At 39.5% G+C, this 16,773-nt stretch overlaps 1 protein-coding gene across 1 annotated transcript; it reads right to left on the bottom strand.

The window, feature by feature from the left end:
* Positions 1 to 6,069: 6,069 nt before the first annotated feature.
* Positions 6,070 to 6,609, bottom strand: LOC141629787 (uncharacterized). The gene has a single exon (XM_074442733.1). The coding sequence runs from the start codon at positions 6,607 to 6,609 to the stop codon at positions 6,070 to 6,072; it is 540 nt and encodes a 179-aa protein (XP_074298834.1).
* Positions 6,610 to 16,773: the final 10,164 nt, after the last annotated feature.

The following is a 16,773-nucleotide window of genomic DNA, read 5'->3' on the forward strand; positions in this document are numbered from 1 at the left end:
CTTTGGCTCGTACTCAAAGAGGTAAGGATGCAATCATAGTTGTTGTGGATCGGTTTTCCAATATGACTTATTTTGTAGCATGTCACAAGACGGACGACGCTAGCAACATGGCTGATTTGTACTTCCGAGAGATACTCCGTCTTCATGAAGTTCCGAAAACGATAGTCTCTGGTCGTGATTCCAAGTTCTTAAGCTACTTTTGGAACACCCTATGGAGGAAAGTGGGCACCAAGCTGTTGTTTAGTACGTCTCAGCATCCCCAAACCGATGGGCAAACGGAGGTAACGAATCAAAGTCTTGGTGCATTGTTGCATGGTCTCGTGAACAAGGCTCAAAAGGATTGGGATTTAAAGCTCGCTCATACCGAGTTCGCTTACAATCGATCTCTGACATACGCAACAAAGCACTCCCCATTTGAAATCGTGTATGGTATGAATCCCTACCGACCACTCGACCTTATTCCTTTACCAGAAGATGAACTAGTGCATACGGATGCGGAGGCAAAGTTAAAGGCAATGATCAAGCTACATGAGCAAGTTCGAGCTAGTATTGATGATGCGATCCAAGCTAATGACTCGAAGTTGGTTGATGAGCTGGACGAGCTGGTTTTGAACAGTCACGGTGATAGTCTGATTATGGCTCGTGGTTTTCAGCCTTTAAGCTTCAATTATCCTTCGTTTGTGAATTTGCTAAGTATGGACTAAGGGAGCTGATTTGTGGCACGCATTACAAGGGAAGGGCGGTCCAATATTACGTTTTTATTTTACTTTTCAGATTATGTTGTTAAAATAAAATCTTAAGCTTAATTAGTAGTTGTCTAGGTACATTGAACTTGTTGCTTTAAGTGTTGTAATTAAGTGAAGAGTGAATGCTCAAACTCTTCACATTTTTGGCTGCTCATTTCAGCTCATTTGAGGCTATATAAAGCCTTGAAGTTTATGAATAAAACCATCTCAGAATTTTCAGAAAAACCCTTGTGTTAAACTCGTTTCTTGCTTAGAAACAAAACTGATTTTGATTGGAACGCAATTCTGATTAAAATTCCCGAGTTGTTGATCAATAGGTCTTGGTCTCACTCACCTTGATCAAGTAATAGGTATTACTTGTTCAAACACTATCCCTTTATTCACAAAAACCAGAACGGGTCGTACCTAGTACGTTCGGTTCGCCAAAAATACAAACAGTCTGCTAGTTTTGTTATTCTCGTTATTTTATCAATCAGTTCTGAGGATTGGGCGTACCTAGTACGAACAGCCATGTACCTGTTTGATTCGTGTGATTTTGCTGCCAATTCGAATTATTCAACAAACGGACAGTCCTCAGCAAATAATGCGAAATGAATCTCAACAGAAATGGATTCGCAGGAAATGAACAGACTTAACAGATTGAACAGCCGGACGAACTGTTCGTTTTAACGATTCTGGGTTTAATTAACGGATTTGAAGATTTTATGTGTTTTTTTTGTTTGATTTGTAAATACCAAAAACAATAAAAGGGATAAGCAGACACCAAGTTAGACCTATAACTTGATGAACGAGATTGGCTAACCAAGACCTATTGGTTCCAATCAAGTAACAATTAGGAAACGCGTCCTAATTAATCATTAGTTTTGGATCGAACGCATCAATCCGACTCAGTAATTGCACAAGACAAATACCAAACAAGCAACAACTTTATTTTTTCTTAATTTTCTGACATAACCAACCAAGGCATTATATAGCCTGATTGAATCGTCCAAGAGCTCAAGAAGTAAAGAGTTTGAGCAATCACACTCCACATAATTACAACATTAAAGCTAGGAATGAAAAGTCTTAAGTTAAATGCAACAATTAATTACTAGATAAACTTAAGATCTTATTTTAACAAAAATAATCTGAAATGTTAATAAAAATGTCTAGCTTGGACCGTTCCCTCCTTGAAATGCGTCACCAGCTAAGAAAATCATTGACTTGAATCGAGTCATTGAATTGAATTGCATTATCCGCCCTTTCTTCAAAAAGAATCGTCCCGATTCTTGTGCCTTCCAATGTCGAGATGAAATACTGGTTTATGCCCATTATTTGCTGCCCAATTCCCACAACGACTTGTAACGTGCCTGGGTCGAATATCTTGGACATTTGCTGAGGACTGTCCGTTTGTTGAATAATTCGAATTGGTAGCAAAATCACACGAATCAAACAGGTACGTGGCTGTTCGTAGTAGGTACGCCCAATCCTCAGAACTGATTGATAAAATAAGGAGAATAACAAAACTAGCGGACTGTTTGTATTTTTGGCGAACCGAACGTACTAGGTACGACCCGTTCTGGTTTTTGTGAATAAAGGGATAGTGTTTGAACAAGTAAGACCTATTACGTGATCAAGGTGAGTGAGACTAAGACCTATTGATCAACAACTCGACAATTTTAATCAGAATCGCATTCCAATCAAAATCAGTTTTGTTTCTAAGCAAGAAACGAGTTTAACACAAGGGTTTTTCTGAAAATTCTGAGATGGTTTTATTCATAAACTTCAAGGCTTTATATAGCCTCAAATGAGCTGAAATGAGCAGCCAAAAATATGAAGCGTTTGAGCATTCACTCTTCACTTAGTTACAACACTTAAAGCAACAAGTTCAATGTACCTAGACAACTACTAATTAAGCTTAAGATTTTATTTTAACAACATAATCTGAAAAGTAAAATAAAAACGTAATATTGGACCGCCCTTCCCTTGTAATACGTGCCACAAATCAGCTCCCTTAGTCCATACTTAGCAAATTCACAAAGGAAGGATAATTGAAGCTTAAAGATTGAAAACCACGAGCCATAATCAGACTATCACCGTGACTGTTCACAACCAGCTCGTCCATCTCATCAACCAACTTCGAGTCATTAGCTTGGATCGCATCATCCCCTCCCCCTTGAAAAGGAATCGTCCTCAATTCTCGATGCTTTTGTCGCTTGTTTGCTACTCGCTTGTGATGTAAAACTATTTAGGAAAACGAGATTGAACAGATCGTGGAGCCGTTCGTTTGAGTTTACTAAATCCGTGGATGTGTATGTTAATGTAATTAGTAAAATTGCCGCGGAAATTGAATTGTTGGGACTGTTTATTTCGTGAATTTGGAAGTAGCCAGATAGTATGGTGAATTCCTAGTCCTAGCCTCGCAAGGTATCAAATGCAGAATCACGCAATCAACCTCGCAAGGAAGATCTAAAGATTAAGCTCGCAAACCTAATCAAAATATGCTCACAAACGTAAACAATCTTATTTCTGAAAATTCAATGTGTGTGTTTCTAATTACACACAGTCCTACTTATACTCCTAATCGAGGTAACAATTCGACCTGAGTCCTAATTCCTCAGCTTGCAAACCAAGCCATCTTCCCCTTTCCTAAACTAACTAGGAAGTTATTCCCCTTTCCTAAACTAACTAGGAAAGTTATTAAAATACTAATATTTAGAATACAATCAGATTTTAGGGTATTCTAATTAAACTAGGATTAGGAAAATCTAGCTTTCCTAACTTTATTTGGAAACAGTAATTAAACTAATTTATTATTCCTACCCGATTTAGGAAACCGTGTATCCTAGCCGTCCTAGGAGCCGTGATATGCAGCTCCAACGCCTTCCCATTTCAGCATTAACACATTATTCGATCCAAGCTCAAACCCTTTTACTAGTTGAGTGACATTTCGACTAATAAGGATTTCATTTTCTTGTTCCGAGCATGCTCCTGCATCATACTCTCCTTCCTTATGAGAATTTGCCCTCAAATCCTCGTCCTCTAAATACGGTGATAGGTCGCCTATATTGAATGTCGCGCTCACCCCACCATATTCACTCGGCAATTCCAGCTTGTATGCATTAGAGCCATAACATTCGAGGATCTTGAATGGACCATCTGCTCGTAGCATCAACTTGTTCTTCCTTTTGGACGGAAATCGTTCCTTCCTTAAATGTAACCACACAAGATCACCTTCTTTGAAAACAAGCTGCTTACGATGTTTATTAGCCTTCTCCTTGTATTTAGCATTTGCCTTCTAAATTTGAGCTCGAACTTGTTCACATACTCGGAGAAATGCCGCTTGCCTCTCTTTAGCTTCAAAACTCAACACATCTTTCTTTGGAATGGGCACTAAATCGATGGGCAGGTATGGATTCACGCCATAGACAATATCAAATGGAGCTCATCCCGTAGTCATCGATGGTGTACGATTATAAGCGAATTCAGCATGAGCTAATTTGATATCCCAATCCTTCGTGCTTTTACTAACCAATCCCCGCAATAGACTCCCTATAGTGCGGTTGGTTACCTCGGTCTGACCATCTGTTTGTGGATGGTGTGATGTACTGAAAAGAAGCTTAGTTCCCATCAAACGCCATAACGTTTTCCAGAAGTAACTAAGAAACTTCACATCTCGATCTGAAACAATAGTAAGAGGTATTCCATGTAACCGAATGATCTCTCTGTAGTACAAATCAGCCACTTTAGTTGCATCATCAGTTTTGTGACACGGAATAAAATGTGCCATTTTCGAGAATCGATCAATTACCACCATAATTGAGTCCTTACCCCTTTGAGTTCTCGGCAAACGAAGGATAAAATCCATGCTTACCTTGTTCCATGGCTGCACAGGTACGGGCAGTGGTGTATACAAGCCTTTGTTGAACGTGCTTTTAGCCTTTTGACATACCACGCACTTCGCCATGATTTCTTGCACGTCCTTATTCATTCTCGGCCAGTAGAAGTGTTCACTTAGGATGTCACTCGTCTTACTAACTCCAAAGTGTCCAGCAATAGCCCCGCCATGAGCTTCACGTACCAACAGCTCCCTAATCGACCCATTTGGAATGCATAGCCGATTACCTTTGAAAAGATAGCCATCTTGAACAGTATACAAACCTTTTGGATCAATAATTTCCTTTGAGAATTCTGGATCAAATATGTACAGTTCCTTGATATGTTCGAAACCAAGAATTCTTACATCCAACTCAATCAACAATGAATGTCTTCGTGATAAAGCATCAGCCACAACGTTAGAAGTTCTCGTCTTGTATTTTGAAGAAAACGTGAATGATTGCAAGAACTCTACCCATTTAGCATGTCTTTGATTTAACTTTTGCTGTCCATGAATGGGTTTAAGAGCCTCGTGATCAGAATGTAAAATAAACGGCTTTGGACGCAGATAATGACTCCAATGGTCCAATGCTCTCACGATTGCATAAAACTCCTTGTCGTAGGTTGAATAGTTCAGCCTTGCACCGTTTAATTTCTCGCTGAAGTATGTAATAGGTCTCTTCTCTTGTATTAACACGGCACCAATTCCATCACCACTTGCATCACACTCAACTTCAAACAATTTATTAAAATCGGGTAGTGCTAAAACAGGTCCGGAACACAGCTTGCACTTCACCTCCTCAAACGCCTTTTGGGCGCTGCTAGGCCACACGAACTCTCCTTTCTTGGCTAGATCTGTAATTGGAGCCATAATCGAGCTAAAACCCTGGATGAATCGTCTATAAAATGATGCTAAACCATGAAAGCTTCGCACTTCTGTAGTTGATTTCGGAACTGGCCAGGCTTGAATAGCATCGACCTTGGATGGGTCCATACTTACTCCGTCTTTACCCACAATATAACCAAGAAAAACAACACTTGATACCATAAAAGTACACTTTTCTAGTTTACCATAGAGCTTCTGATCTCACAAAACTTCAAACACAGCTGGCAAATGTCGTTTGTGCGACTCTTCATCTTTGCTATAAATTAGGATGTCGTCAAGATAGACCACCACAAATTTGTTAAGGAACGGCCTTAACACTTCATTCATCAGCCTCATAAACGAACTAGGAGCGTTGCAAAGACCAAATGCCATCACAAGCCATTCATATAGCCCCTGCTTCGTTTTAAACGCGGTCTTCCACTCATCCCCTTCTCGAATCCTCATTTGATGGTAACCACTCCTCAAATCCAGTTTAGAAAAGACCCTTGAATCAGAAACTTCGTCAAGCATATCATCAAGTCTTGGCATAGGAAAGCGATACTTGATTGTAATGTTGTTTACCGCTCTACTATCAATGCACATTCACCAAGTCCCTTCCTTTTTTGGCACTAATAACGCAGGCACCGCACACGGACTTAAGCTCTCTTGAACATATCCCCTATCTATCAATTCTTGGACTTGTCTCTGTAACTCCTTTGCTTCCTCTGGATTACAACGATATGCCGGCTTAATAGGCAATGCCGCCCCTGGAATCAGATCTATTTGGTGTTCAATACCACGTAAAGGAGGCAACCCATCTGGTAATTCATCTGGAAACACATCCCGAAACTCTTCTAACAGCCCCTGTACCCCACGGTTATCACTCACACCAACGGACCCCAATTCACGAACCACCAGTACATAGGTTCGTTCTCCACGAGCTAAAACCTCCTCAACCTCCGGAGCTTCCATAAACATACTCCCTTTCGTTATTTTAGACTCTTTAATCTTATTAGGTGACATAGGTTTCAGATTATACTTCACGTTACCCTTCATCACGCTATACACATTGGATCTCCCGTCATGTTCAACCTTCCTATCGAATTGCCAAGGTCTACCCAACAGAATGTGGCATGCATTCATAGGAATTATATCACACCACACCTCATCAGCATAGGGTCCTAAACTCAATGAAACTAAGGCCTGTTTCTTAACTTAAATCCCATTCTCCCCATTCAGCCAATGTAATTTATATGGTTTAATTCGGTCTTTAGTTTGCAATTTTAGTTCATCAACAAGGTCCCTTGCTACTACATTAGCACATGATCCACTATTAATAATAAGATTGCAAATTTTACGGTTTACCTTGCACCGAGTGTGGAAGATTTGTTCTCGTTGCTCATTCTCAGCTGAACCCGTTTCCATATGCAAATTACGCAGCACTAGACATTCCTCTTCACTCAACAGATCCAAATCATAGACTATTCCTTCACCATCAGCTTCAACGTTCTCTTGAACCGTTTCATCCTCCGGCATGACAAATACAGGAATCATATCATACAATTCTTGAGCTGTTAGGGCTCGTTTCTGAGGACACTCGTTTGCTATATGATCATAGCCTTGACACTTAAAACAACGCCTCAAAGAATTCCCTTTTGGCTCGGCAACACCCTTTCCTTTGTCTTTAGGTTCTTCTTTCGAGGTTTCTTTAGGCTTGCTAGGAGCTGGCATGGAATACGAGCTTGTTCCCAAACTTTGTCCCTTGGAGTAAGCATAAGGTTTTCGTGCCGTATCATGTTTTTCAAATTTTAATGCCAATCTGCAAACGTCGCTAAATCCATCATAATTCTGGATTTCTACCTTCGTTGCAATTGCGGGTGTTAGGCCCTTGATGAATCTCGCCACCCTTAGCTCTTCCTTTTCCTCTAGATCACACACAATTGACATCTTCTCGAATTCTTTAATGTATTCAGTCACCGACATATTTTCTTGCATTAAAGATTGAAGCTTTAGATATTTTTCTTGCTCATAGTCTCTAGGTAGGAATCGTCTCATCAGGTGCTTCTTTAATTTGATCCAAGATTCGATCTTGTCTTTGCCTTCCTTTTTCCTTTGTTTTTTCAGATTCTCGTACCATAAAGATGCATACTTTGTAAGCTTCAAGATTGCAACTTTAAATTGCTTCTTGTCATCATATTCTTTATACGCGAAAACCCTCTCAGCTTGTCTTATCCAATCCAGAAATTTTTCCGGATCCATCTCGCCATCAAAGTCTGGAGTATCGAGTTTTAAACCCCGATCATCATCATTCTTATTTCTCGACTTTCTCTTTGGCTGCTCGTCTTCTTCTTCAGATTCGGATGGACTGTCCGATTCCTTTTTCTTCTCCTTAGCCTTCAACATGCTTGCTATGTTTTTTAACACAGAGGCCATCTGAGCCATCTCTAACTTCAGCTGGTTATGACCATCTTCCCATGTTTTTGGACCCTCATCACCGTCTTTAACCATGATTAGCAACGTCCCAAGACAGATCTATTAAGGAATAAATCTGAACTTAGCTCTGGTAACCAATTTGATGTAAAACTATCTGGGAAAACGAGATTGAACAGATCGTGGAGCCGTTCGTTTGAGTTTGCTAAATCCGTGGATGTGTATGTTGATGTAATTAGTAAAATTGCAGCGGAAATTGAATTGTTTGGACTGTTTATTTCGTGAATTTGGAAGTAACCGGATAGTATAGTGAATTCCTAGTCCTAGCCTCGCAAGGTATCAAACCCAGAATCACGCAATCAACCTCGCAAGGAAGATCTAAAGATTAAGCTCGCAAACCTAATCAAAATATGCTCACAAATGTAAACAATCTTATTTTTGAAAATTCAATGTGTGTGTTTCTGATTACACACGGTCCTACTTATACTCCTAATCAAGGTCACAATTCGACCATAGTCCTAATTCATCAGCTTGCAAACCAAGCCATCTTCCTGTTTCCTAAACTAACTAGGAAGTTATTCCCCTTTCCTAAACTAACTAGGAAAGTTATTAAAATACTAATATTTAGAATAAAATCAGATTTTAGGGTATTCTAATTAAACTAGGATTAGGAAAATCTAGCTTTCCTAACTTTATTTGGAAACAGTAATTAAACTAATTTATTATTCGTACCCGATTTAGGAAACCGTTTATCCTAGCCGTCCTAGGAGCCGTGATATGCAGCCCCAACGCCTTCCCATTTTAGCGTTAACACATTATTCGATCCAAGCTCAAACCCTTTTACTAGTTGAGTCACATTTCGACTAATAAGGATTTCATTTGCTTGTTCCGAGCATGCTCCTGCATCAGCTTGAATCTCACCTTTGGTCTACGTTTTAACATACCGCGTGATAATAATTCAGGCCCTCCTAGGTTAGACCGACCAGTATCGTTCAAACCCACATCGACTAATACGGTGTTACTCCCAACCGATGAAACGTTACCTCCTTGTAGAAAGGGATAGATGGTTTCGGGCCTGTCCCTCTCGGCATAGGGATTCAACCCAATCCAAGGTGTGTGTGGCCAATCTTCGGACCCCCTCCATTCCTCGCCACAAATCCTTGGTGATTGGATGACCCAATTTAACGGACAGTCTTGCGCTAAATGGTGGCCATCACATAGACAACAACCAGCATTAAGCATGGCTTGCACAACATCATCAAAGGGATTTTCTTTCGGAACCCGCTTAAGACCAAACTTGAGGCTGCCATCTCGTTCAATCCTGTCCCTACGAGCCTCACCCTTTTCCCCTTCACCCTTCATCTCTGCTTCTTTGTGTTTATTTCCCACGGCATGACTGTAAGTGTCTTCGAATGAGGACATCAAGAGCCTTGACTCTTCAGGATATACATCAAATCTTGATGGTAGAGTTGGGTCGAAAAATTCTGATTGGGACTCTCCCATGGATCGTCTTGTATTTCAGGAAATCAAGAGCCGAAGCTCTGATACCACAAATGATACGAACTGAGCAGCGGAATTGACTTGACAGCGGAAACTTAACAAACTAGACATTGTTGATGACTGTCCGTTTGTTGAATAATTCGAATTGGTAGCAAAATCACACAAATCAAACAGGTAGGTGGCTGTTCGTACTAGGTACGCCCAATCCTCAGAACTGATTGATAAAATAACGAGAATAACAAAACTAGCGGACTGTTTGTATTTTTGGCGAACCGAACGTACTAGGTACGACCCGTTCTGGTTTTTGTGAATAAAGGGATAGTGTTTGAACAAGTAAGACCTATTACTTGATCAAGGTGAGTGAGACCAAGACCTATTGATCAACAACTCGGGAATTTTAATCAGAATCGCATTCCAATCAAAATCAGTTTTGTTTCAAACCAATAAACGAGTTTAACACAATGGTTTTTCTGAAAATTATGAGATGGTTTTATTCATAAACTTCAAGGCTTTATATAGCCTCAAATGAGCTGAAATGAGCAGCCAAAAATGTGAAGAGTTTGAGCATTCATTCTTCACTTGATTACAACACTTAAAGCAACATGTTCAATGTACCTAGACAACTGCTAATTAAGCTTAAGATTTTATTTTAACAACATAATTTGAAAAGTAAAATAAAAACGTAATATTGGACCGCCCTTCCCTTGTAATGCGTACCAAAAATCAGCTCCCTTAGTCCATACTTAGCAAATTCACAAAGGAAGGATAATTGAAGCTTAAAGGTTAAAAACCACGAGCCATAATCAGACTATCACCGTGACTGTTCACAAGCAGCTCGTCCAGCTCATCAACCCAACTTCGAGTCATTAGCTTGGATCGCATCATCTGGGTCCGAAGATTGGCCACACACACCTTGGATTGGGTTGAATCCCTATGCCAAGAGGGACAGGCCCGAAACCATCTATCCCTTTCTACAAGGAGATAACGTTTCATCGGTTGGGACTAACACCGTATTAGTCGATGTGGGTTTGAACGATACCGGTCAGTCTAACCTAGGAGGGCCTGAATTATTATCACGCGGTATGTTAAAACGTAAACCAAAGGTGAGATTCAAGCGAGTAGAGAACAAGCGACGAAAGCATCGAGAATTGAGGACAATTCCTTTTCAAGGGGGAGGGGATGATGCGATCCAAGCTAATGACTCAAAGTTGGTTGATGAGCTGGACGACCTGGTTGTGAACAGTCACGGTGATAGTCTGATTATGGCTCGTGGTTTTCAGCCTTTAAGCTTCATTTATCCTTCCTTCATGAATTTGCTAAGTATGGACTAAGGGAGCTAATTTATGGCACGCATTACAAGGTAAGGGCGGTCCAATATTACGTTTTTATTTTACTTTTCAGATTATGTTTTTAAAATAAAACTTAAGCTTAATTAGTAGTTGTCTAGGTACATTGAACTTGTTGCTTTAAGTGTTGTAAAGTGAAGAGTGAATGCTCAAACTCTTCACATTGTTGGCTGCTCATTTCAGCTCATTTGAGTCTATATAAAGCCTTGAAGTTTATGAATAAAACCATCTCAGAATTTTCAGAAAAACCCTTGTGTTAAACTCGTTTCTTGCTTAGAAACAAAACTGATTTTGATTGGAACGCGATTCTGATTAAAATTCCCGAGTTGTTGATCAATAGGTCTTGGTCTCACTCACCTTGATCAAGTAATAGGTCTTACTTGTTCAAACACTATCCCTTTATTCACAAAACCAGAACGGGTCGTACCTAGTACGTTCGGTTCGCCAAAAATACAAACAGTCCGCTAGTTTTGTTATTCTCGTTATTTTATCAATCAGTTCTGAGGAATGGGTGTACCTAGTACGAACAGCCACGTACCTGTTTGATTCGTGTGATTTTGCTGCCAATTCGAATTATTCAACAAACGGACAGTCCTCAGCAAATGTCCAAGATATTTGACCCAGGCACGTTACAAGTTGTTGTGGGAATTGGGCAGCAAATAATGGGCACAAACCAGTATTTCATCTTGACATTGGAAGGCACAAGAATCGGGACGATTCTTTTTGAAGAAAGGGCGGATAATGCAATTCAATTCAATGACTCGATTCAAGTCAATGATTTTCTTGGCTGGTGACGCATTTCAAGGAGGGAACGGTCCAAGCTAGACATTTTTACTAACATTTCAGATTATTTTTGTTAAAATAAGATCTTAAGTTTATCTAGTAATTAATTGTTGCATTTAACTTAAGTCTTTTCATTCCTAGCTTGAATGTTGTAGTAATGTGGAGAGTGATTGCTCAAACTCTTCACTTCTTAAGCTCTTGGACGATTCAATCAGGCTATATAAAGCCTTGGTTGGTTATGAATAAAATAAATCAGAAAATTAAGAAAAAATAAAGTTGTTGCTTGTTTGGTATTTGTCTTGTGCAATTACTAAGTCAGATTGATGCGTTCGATCCAAAACTAGTGATTAATCAGGACGCGTTTCCTAATTGTTACTCGATTGGAACCAATAGGTATTGGTTAGCCAATCTCGTTCATCAAGTTATAGGTCTAACTAGGTGTCTGCTTATCCCTTTTATTGTTTTTGGTATTTACAAATCAAACAAAAAAAAAACACATAAAATCTCCAAATCCGTTAATTAAACCCAGAATCGTTAAAACGAACAGTTCGTCCGACTGTTCAATCTGTTCAGTTTGTTTATTTCCTGCGAATTCATTTCTATTAAGATTCATTTTGCATTAATTGAATCCATCAATGAAGTTTACAAGCGAAAGACAAACAAGAATCGTTAATCTAGGGTCTTCAATGAAGGGGATTTAGTTTGGGTGCACTTGAGAAAGGATCCATTTCCGAGCAAGCGCAAGAACAAGTTAATGTCACGCACGGAAGGTCCTTATAAGGTGGTTTCAAAGATCGGTGATAATGCCTACAAGATCGAACTACCTAGAGATTATGGTATTCATGCCACCTTCAACATACGTGATCTCTCTCCTTATATCAATGATGATGGGATTAGGGAATTGAGGACAATTCTTTTTCAAGGGGGAGGAGATGATACGGATATCGACACCTTAGACGAAGTGGTACTCGAATTAGGAGATCTTATGGGCATCAAGAATGGTTCGAATCCAAACACGCCAATATTGGTGCATCAAACATGGATGGGTACTAACAAGAGGCAAGAGGTTTACATGATGTCGACTCAAGGATCCGAAACACGCGAAGAAACTCCCTACGGCCTGTGAGGAGCCGTGGAAGTGCCGCCCAAGGAACACCTAGTTTTCGTTATTTTAGTCTTTATGGTAGTGCATGTTTTTCTTCTTAGTCAAGCATGTTTTTCTTCATAGTCAAAGGTATTAATTAATCACCTTGGAAATCAAGGTTAGCATTTATTTTTACCTTGGAGCCCAAGGATATTCGGCCTATATGTAGTCCGAATTCCTTCATTGTAAATCATCCAAGTTTTAAGGAAATTTCACATTGTGTGATAAAAACCGTTGTTGCCAAAAACCTTTGTTTTATTCGACGCGTTTTCGAGTAAACCTCGATTATTCTCAATAGGTCTTGAGAATCAATCACCCTTGGTCGATCTATAGGTCTAGATCGAGCAAATATCCCTTTTATTTACGTTTTACTTAGCTTCAAGTAACACGAATTGATCGGGTTGCACCTAGTGCATTTGGGTCCTTCATTTATTTGTAGCACAATTAAGATTTTCGCTCGCGATACGCATCAGTATATATATATTTAGTGTAATTTTGCATTCATTCATTTAATAATTGCATGAGAGATGAAAGGGAGGGATATTATATTTAATTGAGCTCTTTGAAGGAAATTGATGAAAATGAGAAGGTAGGAAATGCAAAGAAATGAAGAAAATGGAGGATTCGAGATTTGGGCCAAATCCTGCATCAATCCGTGCAATCTATGAAGAACTCGCACGAGTTGAAGCCTAAAGAAACAAAAAAAAAGTTCCTGCATGAGAGCACGGGCGAATTTTGGAGAATTCGAGCGTCCCAAGCCTCAACTCGAGCGAGTCAGAACTGACTCGAGCGTGTCGAGCAGTAACTCGAGCGAATCACTTTGGACTCGAGCGGGTTGACAGTGACATAACAAAGCTGCATCAGAATACGAGTGAGTTAGGCCCAGCCCACCCATGTTAAGCTAGAAACCCGTGTTTGCTCTCATTCAGTCTGTGACATTGCAATACACATCAATCCCACCTACCATCTTCATCTTCTACATACAAAACTCATCCCCAACTCACAAAATTCACTTAAACAGCAACCAAATCACCTTCTAATTACTCTAAAAATCATTCCAATCCATTTCTACACCATAAAAACCAACATTTTAACCTTCTAAATACTTAAAATCACCCATTTTCATCACTTTAAAATTTGGGGCTTCAAAAATCCGTGAGCCTCATTTGTGTTGCAGGTTTGATTTTTACCTTTTAGCTTCAATTCATTGCTTCTAGTGTTCTAATAAGGCATTTTCAGGGTTGACTGGTTCTTATTTGTGAAGATTTGAAGAATTCTTGGATAGTGATTCTTGGTGGATTTTAAGACAACAACAATAAGTTTTTGGGGCAAGAGTAAGGCAACTACTTCTAAAGGAACAAAGAGGAGAAAGGGAAGTGGTTCTAATGCACCACCGGAGTTCTAAAGGCAAGAAGAGGAGCTAGTACTGGAAGTAGAACAACTTGAGGACTTCCCGGAAGTAGTATTCATAAAAAATGAGCATAGGAGACGATTTGTGAAGCTACTAGTATGGAATTTGAGCCTCCCGTTTCTTTTGTCGTAATATCTTGGATAAACTTGGTATTGAGAGTCAAACCGAGTCCTTCTTTAGAGTAATGTGCCTTGAGACGATGTTTAATATGCATGAGGTGACATATCTTAGCCTCATATTGGAGTTTTTGTATAGCCTCAAAGTTTTTGAAGGAGAAAGATATGGGGTATGTTTGGAATTTTGGTTAATTAATGAAACCCACCGGATGCATTTGGGTACTTTTGGTGAAATTTTTGGACTTAAAATAGCCGAGACCGACCTTGAGAAACCCCTAGGTTTCACGGAGTCACACTTGTGGAGAGCGATTACCGGATTAGAATTAAATGGTTTTAAGTGGTGTCATGCTTTCTACATTCATCATCTGGTCAGTAGAGTGTGGCATCAATTTATTACGGGGACTATCAATGGTAGGAGTGACACGGGGAGCATGAGTCAACTTGACATGACTTTCCTAGAGTCATATTTGATGGTCCAAGCCTTGGCATCCCACCATTCCTTTATGGTGTTCGGCCCTCTTATGCGGCGATACCCCATATCCCCATGTCTACCGACCCTACATTCCTCCTCCTTCCAACACCCCGCTATCGAGCATTGATATCTTGATGGGTATGATGAGAGATATGGATTTTAGGATCCACCGTGGGCAAGAAGACAACTATTTGGCCCTATACCCTCAATATTACCACATGGCTCAACAAGGGTTTATTGATCCTAACGGTCCTAGTCCTTCTTGGGTGCAACCATACCTTGTGTTCCCAAAGCAAGGCATGAATGAAGATGATCAAAGAGGAGGAGAAGAAGAAGAATAGAAGAGTAGAGATGATGATTGCCTCGATGAAGGAGACTTCGATTGAGATCGTGATTGTAAGACCCCTTTCTTTCCATATCTCTCATGTATAGTTGCATTGCATTTTAGATTAGCTTGCAATGTAATATATCTCACATGATTAGATTAGTTTGCATTATATTATATCTCACATAATTCATGTAGTTAGTTGCATATAGACTTACATTCATGCATAGTCACTAATGACCAAACCTATTCCTTTCCACACTAGAAATAGTGCTTAAATCGGTTGGGAGATTTGATCATAGGCGACCTAAGGTAATTTAAATTAGCTTCCAACTTAATAGAGAACATGCATCATCTAGTGTAGTTCAGATTGCATTCATTTTTTTATATATGTCATATAGAATTGCATTTAGTTAGAGCATGCATTCATTCATATCATATCATTGCATTTGTACTTCGATTTCCATAAACTTTAAAAATCCAAAAACATGTATTTTCTTTTTATTCCTACTCCTACATGTACATTGAGGACAATGTCCAAAATAAACTGGGGGATGGGAATTTATATTCCAAAATACATAAAAATTTGAAATTTTTTGAAAAAACTCAAAAATATGCTCTTTAATTTCATAAAAACAAAATCCATAAAAAATTTGAAAAACACAAAAACCAAAAACATGTTCTTTAAATTAGTAGTGTAGAATAGTATATACTTGTGTTTCTCTTCTCTTCTTACATAGATACGACACTTCATTTTAGGCATTAGTAAGGGAATGCGAAGACCGCTTGGTATGATCGCTCTAATCCCTATTTCTCTTCCATTTATTTTCATTATTCATATGAGGAGGAATGACTTACATGTCAAGGAGGACAGTGGTGAGTTTGAAGAGTCTTCCTTAGTTGTTTGTCCATTTGATTGACTTTCTCCATCCTTTTTGCTGATTCGAACTGGTTTCGGTGATTAACATGGCAGGGTTGAAATTGTCATCTTGAAGTATCTTGGTAACGATCTCGTCCTGCGTAGCTCTAACAAATCGATCTTCTCCAAACAGAAGGCTAACGCCCTGTTCGTCTAAGCAAGGTGCTTGACGAGTCTTGACGGTAGGAACCGTTTCTGAAGGAATGAAATAGCAATCGTGAAAGATCTCGATTCCAGCTAGTTGCCTTCCTTTGTAGTGCCAAGGTTCGGGAAACCCGTGAAAGTTTTCGTGATTCCCTTCTCTAAGAAAGTATCCATTTAGGGTAGGGAGGTAGGGTCGCATTTGGATTCCCACGTTCTTGCGGTTTTGAAACTGTGTGAGCATCTCTAGAGCTTCTTTTTTCGTGGGTTTGTATCCCAATCCTAATGGTATCCTTTAAGAGTTTCCTTCCTTATAAGGTGCAAAGGTATTTCTTCGGACAGGATTCAGTGGCATTCCCGGGAACTATCCCTGAGACTTGAGTATGTGGTTGACCACTAAATTGGAATATGGTGAAGTATAAGGGTGCGAGTTCGCTTTCTATGAGGTTTATTGGTTGGGATATTTTTACTAAATCTTTCGGTTACTTGTCGTTAGGAGCACCTAGACCAAAACACAATTTATAACTTCACAAACAACTCTACAATTAGTAAAGAGGCAAGTAAAGGTCGGATCCCAAGGGACGGGAATTGAGATGAGATTTCTATTGCAACTAGTGGTGTCTTAGAGGTGTCACAATTGAGGTTTGATGTAGAAGATCACTAAACTAAATAGCAATGAAAGTAAATAAGCAAGATGAATTAAAAGGGATGTAAACAATT

This window comes from Silene latifolia, chromosome Y, assembly GCF_048544455.1.
Source record: "Silene latifolia isolate original U9 population chromosome Y, ASM4854445v1, whole genome shotgun sequence".
Lineage (NCBI taxonomy): Eukaryota > Viridiplantae > Streptophyta > Magnoliopsida > Caryophyllales > Caryophyllaceae > Silene > Silene latifolia.